The sequence below is a fragment of the Corylus avellana genome, chromosome 2 (genome assembly GCF_965113065.1).
Source record: "Corylus avellana chromosome 2, dhCorAvel1.hap1.2, whole genome shotgun sequence".
Taxonomy (NCBI): domain Eukaryota; kingdom Viridiplantae; phylum Streptophyta; class Magnoliopsida; order Fagales; family Betulaceae; genus Corylus; species Corylus avellana.
In genome coordinates this window covers 39,748,006-39,762,670 of record NC_142491.1, presented here as the reverse complement: position 1 = coordinate 39,762,670, position 14,665 = coordinate 39,748,006, and the positions used below count along the sequence as shown (strand labels likewise).

General features: G+C 38.2%; 4 protein-coding genes across 4 annotated transcripts; 1 reads left to right on the top strand and 3 right to left on the bottom strand.

Annotated features, from left to right (window-relative positions):
• The first annotated feature begins 50 nt into the window (after window positions 1–50).
• On the top strand, window positions 51–3,045 carry MTLPD2 (lipoamide dehydrogenase 2). The gene is made up of 2 exons (XM_059573021.2): window positions 51–427; window positions 1,556–3,045. The coding sequence occupies exons 1-2, from the start codon at window positions 146–148 to the stop codon at window positions 2,804–2,806; spliced, it is 1,533 nt and encodes a 510-aa protein (XP_059429004.2). The 5' UTR covers window positions 51–145; the 3' UTR covers window positions 2,807–3,045.
• Window positions 3,046–3,795: 750 nt separating this feature from the next.
• LOC132176496 (craniofacial development-like protein) lies at window positions 3,796–7,127 on the bottom strand. The gene is made up of 5 exons (XM_059588764.2): window positions 7,062–7,127; window positions 5,567–5,656; window positions 5,295–5,419; window positions 4,982–5,164; window positions 3,796–4,524 (listed from the first exon to the last, which is right to left on the bottom strand). The coding sequence occupies exons 1-5, from the start codon at window positions 7,090–7,092 to the stop codon at window positions 4,159–4,161; spliced, it is 795 nt and encodes a 264-aa protein (XP_059444747.1). The 5' UTR covers window positions 7,093–7,127; the 3' UTR covers window positions 3,796–4,158.
• Window positions 7,128–9,131: 2,004 nt separating this feature from the next.
• On the bottom strand, window positions 9,132–10,508 carry LOC132167020 (stress-response A/B barrel domain-containing protein HS1). The gene is made up of 2 exons (XM_059577911.2): window positions 10,302–10,508; window positions 9,132–9,520 (listed from the first exon to the last, which is right to left on the bottom strand). The coding sequence occupies exons 1-2, from the start codon at window positions 10,439–10,441 to the stop codon at window positions 9,331–9,333; spliced, it is 330 nt and encodes a 109-aa protein (XP_059433894.1). The 5' UTR covers window positions 10,442–10,508; the 3' UTR covers window positions 9,132–9,330.
• A 1,061-nt stretch (window positions 10,509–11,569) lies between these two features.
• On the bottom strand, window positions 11,570–14,413 carry LOC132191013 (stress-response A/B barrel domain-containing protein HS1). Its single transcript, XM_059606033.2, has 2 exons — window positions 14,090–14,413; window positions 11,570–11,894 (listed from the first exon to the last, which is right to left on the bottom strand). The coding sequence occupies exons 1-2, from the start codon at window positions 14,227–14,229 to the stop codon at window positions 11,705–11,707; spliced, it is 330 nt and encodes a 109-aa protein (XP_059462016.2). The 5' UTR covers window positions 14,230–14,413; the 3' UTR covers window positions 11,570–11,704.
• Window positions 14,414–14,665: the final 252 nt, after the last annotated feature.

Below are 14,665 nucleotides of genomic sequence, written 5' to 3'. Positions count from 1 at the left end.
ACAATACGCGCACCACAGATTAGCCTAGTACCATATTTTCTAGTCTCTATTTGTCTTCAACAGCCGCATGAGTATATAATATTGTAGACCCAAAAAGCAGACCAGAGCCGAGGAGCAGGGTTGTTTGATCGAAAGAGAGAAGGAAATGGCTATGGCAAGCTTTGCGAGACGGAAGGCGTATCTGCTCTCGAGGAACCTCTCGAACTCAAGCCCGGAAGTGTTCAGATACTCCCACTCGCTCACCGCCTTCTCCCGGGGGTTCGCTTCCTCGGGATCCGATGAGAACGACGTCGTCGTCATCGGCGGTGGGCCCGGTGGCTATGTGGCCGCCATCAAGGCCGCCCAGCTGGGCCTCAAGACCACCTGTATCGAGAAGCGTGGGGCCCTCGGCGGCACCTGCCTCAACGTCGGCTGCATCCCCTCCAAGGTAGGGTTTTGTTCTTTGTTTACAATTGCGTACAATGGTCGTGTTATTTGATTGAGTTTAGAATATATATTATGTGAATTGATATCGGATTTGAGGTGATTGAAGATGGTGTTAGAATGGTATTCATTTTCAATTGGATTTGATTTGGTATTGAAAGTGTTGCCATTTGAATGCGCCAAAGTACTCCAAAAGGAGTTTTTTTTTTTTGTTTGGCCTCGAATAATGCTAGTAAATAAGTGTTTGGAAGCTTTTGTTTCTGGGTCTTATGCATAGTAGAAAACAGCGGCGACGGATGCCTAAGTTAAAGGAAGAGCATCTATGTGGCATTATTTTTTAGCATATTAAACAACTTCTCCTTTCCATTTTTATATCCAATATTTTTATGCCTCCTAAGAGGGATGAGTATGATCCATAAGATAGCCTACTCATGTAATCAAATCTACTGCACAACTAATTTTTATACAAATTGTGCAAGTGAGTTGATTTGGCATGAGAGCTCTGCTAAGATAAGGTGTTTCCACAATATTCATGACTGTCTACAAGTGTGAATTATGAGAAATGGGTGTGTGAGAATTCTTAATGTCCCGTCTCATTTGAGTTTCCTGTATAACTGGGATCCTCGTCGTGTTTTTTACAGCAAATTGATGATGTCCTGTGTGGTTGCACCCCATATTGCAGAGCAACGAAACAGTTCCTCATCATTCAACCAAATTGAAGTACTTAAACTAATCACGCTACTAGTTTGTTCCATGGAAATTGGATTATCAATATTACTTATTGCCCAGTTGGCAGGCCTTTATTTATTCAGATTATCCAAGTTACTTACTGTCCAGTAGGGAGGTCTGTATTCTTCTCTCCTGGGTAAATAAAACTTTTTTGCTCTTAAAAAAAAAGAAAAAGGTTGAAAAGAAATCCTTCGAAGATAAAAGTATGACTACCTGCCAATGGTCTCTGGACCAAATGGCATCTCTTTCCATCTAAAACAAAGTGTTGACTGTAAGGTCATAAGTTTGATCTTGTATGTTGATTGTTTCAGTTAATAACTACATGCCTGTGTCCTCCATCAAATTGTGGATAGTACTGCATATGAGATTTTTATCTTCTTATATCTTATGTTCTTGGGTTCAGGCACTTCTGCATTCCTCCCACATGTATCATGAAGCTAAGCATGCATTTGCCAACCATGGAGTGAAGTTTTCTTCTGTTGAGATTGATTTACCTGCTATGATGGGCCAAAAGGATAAAGCCGTCTCTAATCTTACTCGAGGTATTGAAGGCCTATTCAAGAAGAACAAGGTGACCTATGTCAAAGGCTATGGCAAGCTCATTTCCCCCTCTGAAGTCTCTGTGGACACCGTTGACGGTGATAACACCATTGTTAAGGGCAAGAATATCATAATTGCCACTGGTTCTGATGTCAAATCCTTACCTGGGATTACAATTGATGAGAAGAGAATTGTATCATCGACAGGAGCTTTAGCTTTGTCCGAAATCCCAAAGAAACTGGTGGTCATTGGAGCAGGCTACATTGGCCTAGAGATGGGCTCAGTCTGGCTCCGCCTTGGCTCTGAGGTAGCTGTTGTAGAGTTTGCCCCAGATATTGTCCCAAGCATGGATGGGGAAATCCGTAAGCAATTTCAGCGTTCTCTTGAGAAGCAAGGAATGAAATTCATGCTCAAGACTAAGGTGGTAGGAGTTGACACTTCTGGAGATGGTGTGAAGCTGACCCTTGAACCAGCAGCTGGTGGTGACAAGACCACACTTGAAGCTGATGTTGTTCTTGTCTCAGCCGGCAGATCTCCATACACTGCTGGACTTGGGCTGGAGAAACTAGGAGTGGAAACAGATAAGATTGGACGGATTTTAGTCAATGAAAGATTTGAATCAAATGTGCCAGGAGTTTTTGCAATTGGCGACGTAATTCCAGGGCCAATGTTAGCCCACAAGGCAGAAGAAGATGGGGTTGCTTGTGTAGAGTTTATAGCCGGTAAGACAGGCCATGTGGACTATGACAAGGTCCCTGGGGTCGTCTACACATCTCCTGAGGTTGCATCTGTTGGAAAGACTGAGGAGCAGGTGAAGACACTTGGTGTTGAATACCGTGTTGGAAAGTTCCCTTTCATGGCAAATAGCAGGGCCAAGGCCATTGATAGTGCGGAAGGGTTGGTCAAGATAATTGCTGAGAAGGAGACAGACAAGATATTGGGAGTCCATATTATGGCATCCAATGCTGGAGAGCTCATTCATGAGGCAGCAATAGCCTTGCAGTACGATGCAGCGAGTGAGGATATAGCACGTGTTTGCCATGCACATCCAACAATGAGTGAGGCACTGAAGGAAGCTGCCATGGCCACTTATGACAAGCCCATTCACATCTAGAAAGTTGATTATTATTACTTTCATTTCATTTTTGTTTTAAAGAGTTTTGGAATAACTTGTGAAAGCTTTCCATTTTCTTGTTCATCCACTCATGGAAGCAGATCAAGTCTCTGAAAATAGAAATGTGATGTTATCCTTTCGCTTGGGCTACATTGACAAAATAACTTTGTGCTTTTCTCATTTGTGTTTTAATAACAACATAAGAGGGTTATGTTGAGCTAATGGCTCATTACAGTCTATGACTAGTTTTTTGGATGTTACCTTTATTTTGTCTTATCATGAGACACATAGATGCATATGAATATGAATGCATTGATATGCCTGTGTATTATCTGTTTTTCCTTCGCACGAATGCTTGAATGCGTGGCTTGCTTAGACTTTCCTCTTTCTTTTTTATTCACCAATCGGCTGAGTGTCAAGTGCTGTTCTTCGATTTTATCTGTTGGATGTACGTTTTAGTTTTATGTCTAAGAAAAGAAAACGGATTCCTGTCTTATTTCAATAGGCTTGCTCATCGTATGAGACACAGAGAGGAAGCAGGGTAGTGGATGGTTGTCTTTTTTGTGGATGTGATTGCTTGGCTTTCCGGCATTTTTTTCTTATGAGAAATGCTACATATATTTTAGTGTTCACTCACGTGACAATAAAAATTAACATGCTACATATACTTATATTTTTTATTTTGTTTAATTGTAATTTTTCTTGCCACATGAGAGAGTGTGCAATCAGAATATGTGTAGCACACTTTCCACACCACTAATGACAAATTTAACATCCAGCCATTTTGCCGAAAGAAAAATGTTTAGTTTTATTTTCCTACACATCTCTTGTTCATCTTATGTGAGCATCAAAGATTCAATAGTGAATTTTTTTTTAAAAAAAAAAAAACATAAAAATTAACAAGAAATGTGTAGGAGAATGACATTAAACACGTCTTGCCAAAATTTTGGTTTTTTACTGGATTTTGCACAATTTCCACAATCGAACCGTAAGACAACCTGCCTTTTGTCACCCTGCTCAGTAGGGGACCTACAATCCCACCAAATAAAAATTGAATAAGAGGACAAATACATTGCTGATGTTCAATAAAAGCCTATTATTCTGTCCTCGGAAAGATCCTATAATAGGAAATCCCAATACCTGTTGAGGGTTTATAAACCTACGCACCTTATGCAAACGCAACATATCCCCCCACCAAGGCACCAACAATATCGAAGGCCTTCTTCTTTCCTCTTTGAAAACAAAGACCTTCATAAAAATTATTAGCGACTCTCCACCATCTTTCTCTTCGCAATTTTTTACAAGGCAAGAGTACAAACCATCAACGAGGGAGAAGTTCAAGTCTCATGCTGTCATGGCTCCTCACGCATATCTGGCCTCCTCCTGGCCTGCAGAGCCAACCGAGCATCTCTCTCCCGTTCAAACTCCCGGTAATCTGTTCGTTGCAAGAAGGACACCCTTTCCAAATATTGGTTTGAGCTCTTCTTGTAAGCATCCAACTCATCCTCCAACCCCTTATTTTCGTCCTTGAACTCCCCCCAATCCTTTTTCGTCTTGTCAAGCACACTTAGCTTTTGTTTCTTCTTGATTTGTTCAAGTATAGTATCAACAGCAGAAGGTGCAGCACCTTTAGCTTTTTCAGAAGCCTCCTTTGAATCAGCATCAACAAGCTTCTTGACTTCAATTTCTTGACCTGCAAAGTCCCGAACCTCAGAGATCTGTGGAAGGAAAAAAAAATGTATAACAATATTACTGTCAAATTGTTCATAAACAAACCCTATAAGCACTCGCAAGGCTGGCTTACACCACAATTAGAGATCCCGCAATGCTTGGGGTTTGCCAACCACCGCAACATGTGAGAGAATTTCACATTTAAGATGCAGCAATATGCATAAATAAATATTTATCTTAACGCATAAGCAATTTAGTCTTGAGTAGGCTCCAGCGGATTCTAGCTAATTAGCAAAAGGCCAATGGGTAATGTGTCAAAGTCTGCCTGCTAAAAAAAAAAAAAACAAAGATTGTAGAAGAAATTAAGAACTAGACTACTGGGCAAAAGTTGACTTTAATATTATCAACATAAACCATGGCAAGACTATGAAGCCAGTACGACACAATGCTACATGAACACCAAAGGAAGCCAATGAGAAGGGTATTGGTAAAAGAAATGCTTACCTCAACTTTCCCCCTGCTTGCTGCAGCAGCTGCAGCATCCTTAACTGCTGAAAGAGCAGCAGCAGCAAGTCTCTTGGCCTCATCACTGGTGCTATCCTGCATGACACTAGGTTCCTTCTGCAGTACATGTTGTCCAAGAGATCCTTTATTCTTTGGTGCCACGCCCAGATACGCCATCCAATTCTATGAAATAAAATCAAGCAAAAAGAAATAAATAAATAATTTCTAGCCAACTAGTGTATAAGTAATTTCCATTTTTTGAAAACTGTCTTAACAGTTCCATCACAAATGGATCAGAAAATAAAATTCTCACCTTCGATGAATTCTTTGATTTTTTATTCACAGTCGAACTATGCTTGTTTGATAAAATTTTGGGCGTCTTATTAGGTACGCCTTTATTCATTTGCTCCCACATGGCATCTACCCGAGCTTTAATTTCTAGCAGAACGAAATTAGAACATTAACCCTTTTGTTTCAAGAAAGAGCCCTTTTTGCTACCACAGTGCTAAGCATAGTCTCAAGAACAATACAAGAATTGGAACAAGAAGAAGAAATTCTGAAGAATAAAGAATCATATGTCCTCACCATTTTCTTCTGGTTTTGCCTTGGAGTTTGAAATGGGATCAGTTTCTTTCACAGACTCATTTGATAACCCATTGATCTCATTTACAGTACCTGAAAACAAAGTACAACCAGCTACTGAGGTAGGAAGCCAAATAACGCATCCATAATGTGCATGATTGGACTCCAGAATTAATTATTCTGATGATAAAACTCTATGAAATGAAGATTTTGGATGAGAATGAAGTATGCCATTTTCTTTCTAAAAATCCCAAGACGACAGCAGGTCTAACAAGGACAACTACTCAATTAAAAATGGTTATGTATCATTGGATCATAATATGTCCAGTCTTGATAGAAACAAAGGAGGAGGCAAGCAGTTAAACCATTGGGGGTGTAGGATTAACCGCAGTTTGGGGAGGAAAAAAAAAGGCTGGAGAGTTCCATTAGCTGTGGATCCAGATAATAACTGTCTAGGTGCCCCTATTCCAACGTGATCCAACCACGGCCACTTCACTAGAACTAAGAAAGAAAGATAGTGAATTGACTAGTCCAGGATGTGCCTCCACTATGTAGCAAAATAACTAAGTTTCATTCCTCCTTTACCCAACCTAAGCTAATTTCGGGACGAACTCTAAAGAGAACACCAATTATCTTTCACAATCCACTGAAAATAAACCAACATATAATAAGCCGCAGACTCGAGAGCATAAACCAAACAACAATGATCCACAAGGTCCTGTAAGAAATCTTCTCCTAAAGTAAAATACTCCAAGGAACTAATGCAACGTAAAATGCATTTTCTTTAGCTAAAAAACAATAACAACACCAATAACTCTCCAATCCTTTCGTCTATCTACTCTTTATTGTTCCAATTATATTGGATATCTCCAAAGAGACATTAATTAACTCTCTCTAAGTCTTTTAGATTAGGCTAATAGCAAGTATAAGATATGGAAAACCCAGGAAGATGAACGTACAGCATTGACCAACCTGCTCCAACAAGATAACAAGTCCCAATAGCCAAAACAAAAACCAAGAACCAAAAAAAAAAAAAAAAGTGCTCAAACACGCAATAGGCGGCAAACACCTAGAGGATCGAACTCAAAAGGCACAAATTTTGGGTCACGCAGCTTTGGCTAGCCGGGATAAGCAGGCACAAATTTCCGAATAACGCCTTAGTCTTTTAGTACAAACCAGTGACACCTGCTGAACAAGGCTCCTTTCAAGTCAAACATAAAGAAGAAAAAACCTTTGATTTGAAACGCTGTGGAAAACCTTCAATGTGCCTCATTAATTCACGAGGAAGGCAACTGAAAGAGAGTGCCCAAACACTATGAACGCCACGAATATAATAAACACTCAAAAAAACTTCAGATTTTCCCGGGAAAAAAAGTTTCCAAGGAAACAAACGGAGCCTGACGCTAATTGATTGCAGATCGGGAATTTCGTAATGAAATATTAAATCCCAAGAAGAAAAAACACTTAATTATATAAACGCTTAAAGCTTAACAGGTACCTGATGCGTCGAGTCCGTTCGTCGTAGCCATTGAAGACTTCAGAGTTCATCGATCGAGCTATTTAGGGCTCCCAGCTTTGCTTACTACTAGTACTTCGGTGACGTCGCTTTCTGGGTCGGGCCATGGATTCTATTCAGACGGCCACTTTTTGGAACAGCCCAAGAACGGCCCAAGAAACAATAATCAACCTGAGCCGGCACATAAGCCCAGTTAAGATGGTCGTGATAGGATGGGCTTTTCCATAGGTCCACAATGTGGTGTGGTTTCTGTTTCAGACTCTCAAGCGAAATAAATGCCATCAGCTTTGATGCTCGATTTCAGTGCAATTAAAACAGGGAACCTGATTTTTTCCGGTTTAATCTTAACCGGAGAATATCCAATTAATGGTCAGATCTTTATGGGGTCATAAATGAGACATTGTCTTATTAATATAAATAATAATTAAATATTAATTATATTTTAAAAATAATTAAATAATAAAAAATTTTAAAAATAAAGGGATGGTTGGCCTGCCGTAGGGGGTGGCCGGCCACCCTAGTTGTGCCTAGGGGTGGCTTCGGCCACCCCAGACCAGGTGGCTTGGGGGTGGTTCAGCCACCCTCAAGGGCCAATTTTTTTTTTTTTTTTTTTTAATTTGGCCCTTGTAGGTAACCAAACCACCCTCAAGCCCAACTGGGGTGACCGTCCACCCCTTATGGTAGGTCAGTCACTTCTTAATTTTTTATTATTTTATTATTTAATTATTTTTAAAATATAAATAATATTTTATTATTAGTTATATTAATGGGACATATGTCTCATTTATAGCTCCCAAGAATCTCTTTAGAGAGATCTTGACCATTAACTAAATGTTTTTCCATTCATATCAGACTGGTACCCAAAAAAAAAAATTAAAATTTATTAGGAATGGGCCAAATTAATAGCCTAGTCTATAAGATTATTGGCTCACTGACCAAAAATAGGCCCCATAAAATACTAGTTTGAAGGGGTAGGATAGAGGTGGATTTGCCTGAAACAATATCTACTACATAAACAAACAAATTTGAGAACCACAATAAGAAGGGGAGAGCACTGATAGCGGCGCTACCGAAAATGAGCACTATTGTGATGTTCGGTGAGTGAGGTACTCGATAATGAAGCACAAAGAACATCGCATTTGAATTTGAAGATCTCCATAAACAAAAAGGGGATAACAACTATAGAGATCCAAAGGAACCAAGAAACTGTCATGGCAACACCCCACCCCACCCCCACCCCCCCCCCCAAAAAAAAAGGTTGATGACAAAGTAGAGCAAAGGCCAGTGAAGACAAGAAATGTAGTTTTTGGTCATGTCCAAATTTCTGCTCTCGTCCAATGTAATTTTTCTTTTTAAGTATCTGTATATGTAACACCTTGAGACCATATGGATTAAATGTAGTTTCATTCCCAGTAGCTTATTATGGATTTGGCTTCTGATTAGTTTTATGGGGACATATATTTGAGGTCCATGGTAAGATACCAGGTCCTTTTCGGTGACACATTTCATCGTAAATTAAGATGTTTTTCAAGTGTTTGTGCGTACGAAGCCTCTATATTAGAGTTCGTTTGATTTTTCGATTTCAAAATGATTTGATAATGTGATTTTTAAAAGTATAATTAAGTATATGGTAAAATCGTAATTTGCAATTTAAGATTACAATTTAACCTTTAAAGTCGTATGTTTTTTAAAACACACTCTTTTGCCTGCGATTAAAATCACATATTTTTTTACATTTGTAAATCGCAATTTATTTAAAAACATACTCCCAAATGATACATTTTCTACAATTTAGTTTAAATCGCACTTTTGATATGCAAAATCGTAATATCAAACACACTTACTTTATACCCATTTATCACTGTGACTGATATGACGTATTTTAAGTGATTTACATTCTAGTTTTTTTTAAAATAGTTGACATTATAATTCACTTAAAAGATGTCATATTAGTCAATAAGACTTGCACGTGAAGAATAGCATTATTATATGATATATTTGTGATAATCAATAGCCTATTTAGACAACCTCACTAGCATCAATATTGAGACGTATACAAGGAGTCCATTGATTCTTATTTCATATTAAACAGTGGCATTTCCCAGGGGCATTACTAAGATATAACACAATGGAAGAGTTCATCAATGCCTTTCAATGAGATAGAACTGGTTTTAAACCTTATGCCTACCATAGTTTCATCGAAAGGCAGCATAGCAGGATCTGAGATAGTGCGATGCCCTGCCATTTCAATTCAGATACGAACAATGGTGGGTTTGTAGTCAATCACAACGAATTTCTCCAAGTGGGGAAGGAACAAGTTTGCAAATTCAATATGGGCAGGATGAGCTATATACTCTGCAAGCCCTTCTGCACTCTCAAAGGAAGATTCAAACACATGAGTGAAGCCCTGATGCAGGTTTTCAATGCTTATATCCTTGCCCCTGTTAGATTGAAAAGAGGGACAAATTTAAAATCTACCAAGTTAAACCAGTGTTTCAGTGAATAAAATTCACCATATTTGTGTCAAAATAAGACTGGGTAAGAGCTCTAAAAGCCTATTTCGGATTGCGTTAGAGCCTATTTGGAATTGCGTTTGAGGGGTCTAAAAAAAAATACTTTTAGCAAAAGCTTAAGAATGAAGCTTTTGCTCAAAAGTTCTTTTTGAATTAAAATTTCTATTTCTCAAACGCAATCTCAAACAAATAGCAAAGTATTTTTAGTACATAAAAAGTTGTTTCAAACAAAAACGGACATGTTTGATAAAAAATTTCAAAAGTACTTATTTGACTTTTTTTACTCTAAAAATAACTAAAACGCACTTTTTGCAAAAGCTTTAAACACGTTTTTTGAGTTAGCTCTATTTCTCGAACACGGTCCAAAAATTTGATGGACATAAACAAGTTATTGCTACATAATTGTTTGTAAATTGCCTTGGGGTCTAAACACTTCTTTTTTCACTCAAAGACACACAAAAAATCTGTCTTTCTGTTTGTGGGTTTTGAAATTTAATCCTCCCAATCCAACAAAGATCGATCTTCCGGGCTCTGCCCAAATATCTATCAACTTAGCATGTGTGATGCAATCTGCTCGCTTATCTACCAAACAATTGGCACTAGTGTTGCTGGGGGTGTCAACCGTGTGGATCTAATGGAAATACACAAGTTGCTACATGTTATATAAGCAGACACCAAATGTTACAGAACATCGAGAGAGTGAGCTTACCAGTGGAAGGACTTCATGGGTTCAGTGAGATTGACGAGGTTGGCGAAGCCCTTGATGAGTTGGTCAATCTGGTCCGGTGGTGTTCCTTCTTTGAACTTGGCAAGCAGTACATGTGTCAACACTCCCTGCTGTTCTTCCATTTCTCTCTCTTTCTCTCTCTCTCTCTCTCTCTCTCTCTCTCTGATTTGTTTCTTACAGTACGAGGTTTACCCAACTCCTAGCCATATGTTTTGAATCATTGTTGTTAATAGTGACATTATCCTCAAAGATCACGTTGCCGTGCGAGTGGTGGCCTTTAACTATTGCCACTAGTGTTTGTCATTGTGGCCCCGAGCAGCTGAAAATATTATTTGCTTGGGATCTGTTTGGGGAAACAGGTGGGGTCTTAGTAGTATATTTTGGTAGTGTCCAAATTTATGCTCTGATAAAATATAGTATTTTCTTTTAATTATCTATATGTAAGATTTGGTTATTACTTTTTTCTCCTCTTCTGGTGGCCCGGGGTGCTGTTGCCTACTGTGGAGAGCAGGAGTGCAAGCAAACAATGCATATATAGAGAATATTATACATTACATATAATCAATAGTCCTGTTTGGGCAGGAAAATAAGCAAAGGGGTGGCCATATATGCCTATATGGACCCAAAACGTTTTCAAGCAATCACTTTTCTCTCTTTTGAAGAGCCATGCCTTCAGATAATAGCCGTATTGATTACATTACTGGAAGTCAGAGTCCCATCAAAGCATCAGAGTTGTCTTCAATAAATGTTTCATGATTTCTTTTTGTTTCTTTTTTCATTTTTTTTAAAAAAATCCTTTTTATTTTTTCAAAATTTAGAAGTAGTGGAGATACTTGCATATGAAATTTATGATAATGGTCATCCTGTTTATCCTTGGTGATGCTTGATGTTCTGATGCAATCTCTTTTTTTGTGGAGTCTTGGACCTTAATAAAAAGCTTGTCACCAGTGTGTTTGACTTGCCCTTCAACAGTCTATTGTTGTTTATTTATATATTTTTAGAGTGATCCTATTTTATGTGGGCGTCAGGATGCTATGTTTTGGTAAGCATTTACCATAGTTAACCTGCTTTTCCAAACTCAACTCAAACAAGCATGTTTTAAACCTTGTCGTGTTTATTTTAAGTGGTTGTTTTGGAGTGCAACGTAAACGTTGTTGGACAATTATACGATAAAAATATAGTATCTAACATTACTCTTCATATTTCATATCAAACAATGCAAATTCACAAGGCATTACTAGGATATAACAGAGAGGAAGAGTTCATCACCATCAATCATGGTATATAAGTTCGCCAAATGTCGTTCAATGAAAGAGAATTGGTTTTAAACCTTATGCACATCATAGTTCCATCGAAAGGCAGCATAGATGCACTACCATTTCAATTCAGATACGAACAATAGTGGGTTTGTAGTCAATCACAAGAACTTTCTCCAAGTTGGCAAGGAACAAGTTTGCAAATTCAACATGCGCAGGATGAGCTATATACTCTGCAACACCTTCTGCACTCTCAAAGGTAGATTCAAAGAAATGAGTGAAGCCCTGATGCAGGTTTTCAACGCTCACATCCTTGCCCCTGTTAGATTGAAAAAAATGGACAAATTTAAGATCTACTAAATTAGGAGGCCACATTAAACCAGTGTTTCAGTGATAAAATTCACTATAATTTTATGTGTCCAAAGAAAACTGGGTAAGAGGATTATTTTTTCAACAGCTCCAAGTGCAGGAAGGATTTCTCCACAACAAATTCGATGGACATAAACAAGTTACTTTCAAGATTCTACAAGCTAAAGAAACATTTTACAAGTTAAAACATACACACATATAAATTTCATTTGATGGTTCACATTCATTTTCTTTTTTGATTTGGCACCAGGTATCCGAAGCTTCACTCCGTCTAATACCGAGGGTGCACAAGCCCTCGGCAAAGAGTTTCTCTCAAGTGCACCTCAATTAATTCAAGGGGCGAACTCCAAGTCCGATGGCCTCAAGAAGTAGTTTGCACTCAGTGGGTTTCGAATCTAAGACCTTGAGGAGCATACTCAAAGTCCCAAGCTGTCCAATCACCAACCCCTTGGGAGTTGGTTCACATTCATTATTTGTGCTTGTCCACCTACATAAGTTGGGATTGTCCAAGGCCAGGTAGTCATTAAGCTTAAAAACCATAAGCATTCCACCTCATGATGATTGCAATATTAAAGTAATGATTTTGATTATTTTATTTTATTTTATTTTTTGGGTCTCTGAGCACAATCATAATTTAGTATATTCAATGTAACAATGAACTATCCAACAATTGCTCCTAGTATTCGTAACAGTCCATAGAAATCTTTTTCTTTGGTATGTAAACAGAAATCTCTCTAGCACAATGAAGAGTAAGACTGTAAGGACAGATGAGCAGGACTGTACAAATGTACAAGAGCTTGAGCCTCGAAGTGATGGCAAGAAAATATCTATTGTTTCTTCTTTTTTTTTTTGGTATTGAAAACTAAAGTGGTATGAACATCAAGTACTGTCGAGCAAAAAACAAAAGACATTTGCTCAAGCTCTTTGGAGTTGGACCCATCCCCATCATTAGTTAACTGAATACGGTAATCAAAATTAAAGTCAACAATGTCTATACAAACTAAATTAAATTACAACAACACATCTTGCCAACATTAAACGTTTGCAATTACTGTATAAATCTCCAGCAGTGTCATACTCAATATTTTGCCTTCTAAAAAATGATGCCTACGTCCCCTTGATCATCAACTGTATATGTGGCTCCTAGCATGCAATGCCACTCCAAGGGTTTTGAAGTTTGAGAAAAAAGATCTAAGAAAGAGAGAAAAGATGGTCCCTTCTTTTCCTACCTTCTGCAGTTTGCCCTTCACGAGTAGTTTTTCCATTCACTACTCCATCTGCCTGACTATGTGCAAAGCTAACAAATCATGTGCTTAATGACATTTACTCAAAGACACAAAAAATCCGTCTTTCTGTTTGTGGGTTTTAAAATCTAATCCTCTAGGCTCTGCGCAAAGCGTAATTAATAAATACTCATCTTTCATCACATCACATGTGACAGTCCCATCAGCCCTTGAATTTATTTTTCTTTTTAATAAAGGTTGATTCAAGAGTTTATGGGCATTGTCACATCAACCTAGTGGTATGAGAACGGGGTGAGAGATGAGTATATAGCTATAGCATTACTCCTGCCCAAATATCTATCAACTTAGCTTGTATGATGTAATCTGCTTGCTTATCTAACAAACAATTGGCCCTCAACTAAAGGAACAGAGCACATTGTAATGTGTGATACACCACTGTGATTCTGTGAATAAGACTTCAAAAAGTCACCAGCGACCCATCTCAATACCCAAATATAAATCAGGATTTGGTAGATCTTAGTGACATCATCAGTAATCTCTAATCATCTCCCCCATCAAATTAGGCACTTTGTATTCAACCTGAAACCACAAAATTCAGAGCATGGTTTCGCTGAAAAAAGAAAAGAAAAAGGAGTTACCTTTATCGGATTACTTAATACATATTCTAGTTTTCACCATCCTGATTCCTGTGGTTCAAATCTCTTAATCGAGTTCCCTTCTAATTTTCACATACCGGGTGAAAAACAAAAGCATGGGGTTCAAATCCAACAAAGCAAAAAACAAAAAAAGTTGTATTTTTCCTTGCACTGTCTTGTTTGGTGTGGCAACTGTGTAGATCTAATGGAAATACATGAGTGCTCTACATGTTACAGAACATCGAGACTCGAGAGAGTGAGCTTACCAGTGAAAGGACTTCATGGGTTCGATGAGATTGACGAGATTGGCGTAGCCCTTAATGAGTTGTTCGATCTGGTCCGGTGGTATTCCATCTTTGAACTTGGCTAGCAGTACATGTTTCACCACTCCCTTCTGTTCCTCCATTTCTCTCTCTCTCTCTGATTCGTTTCCAATACTGTTCTAGAATAACCAGTAATGTTAACAATTTCCTCGAAAGAGCTTAGCGACACCGTTTGAATCTGTCGGTATTTCCTTCCGCCCCTTGAATCAGTCTTATCAGTGAGAACAAACTTTCAATGATGATCTTCACAAAGATCGATGGTCAGCACCTAGCCCGATACATGTCTCAATACTGACTAGCCACCTACCCAAAACCGGGCCGGAAAGGGCAAAATTTAGCCCAAAGAACTTTTAGGATGATAAATGCTATTATTTAATAAATTTTTTTATATTTTGTCCTTTTTTTTTTTTTAAATTCATATAAATTTAGAAAGTTTATCATTTGACTTGTATAAATTTATAAATTTAATGGTTGATTTATAAAATAAGAGGGACTAAATATGAAAAAAATATTGACTTA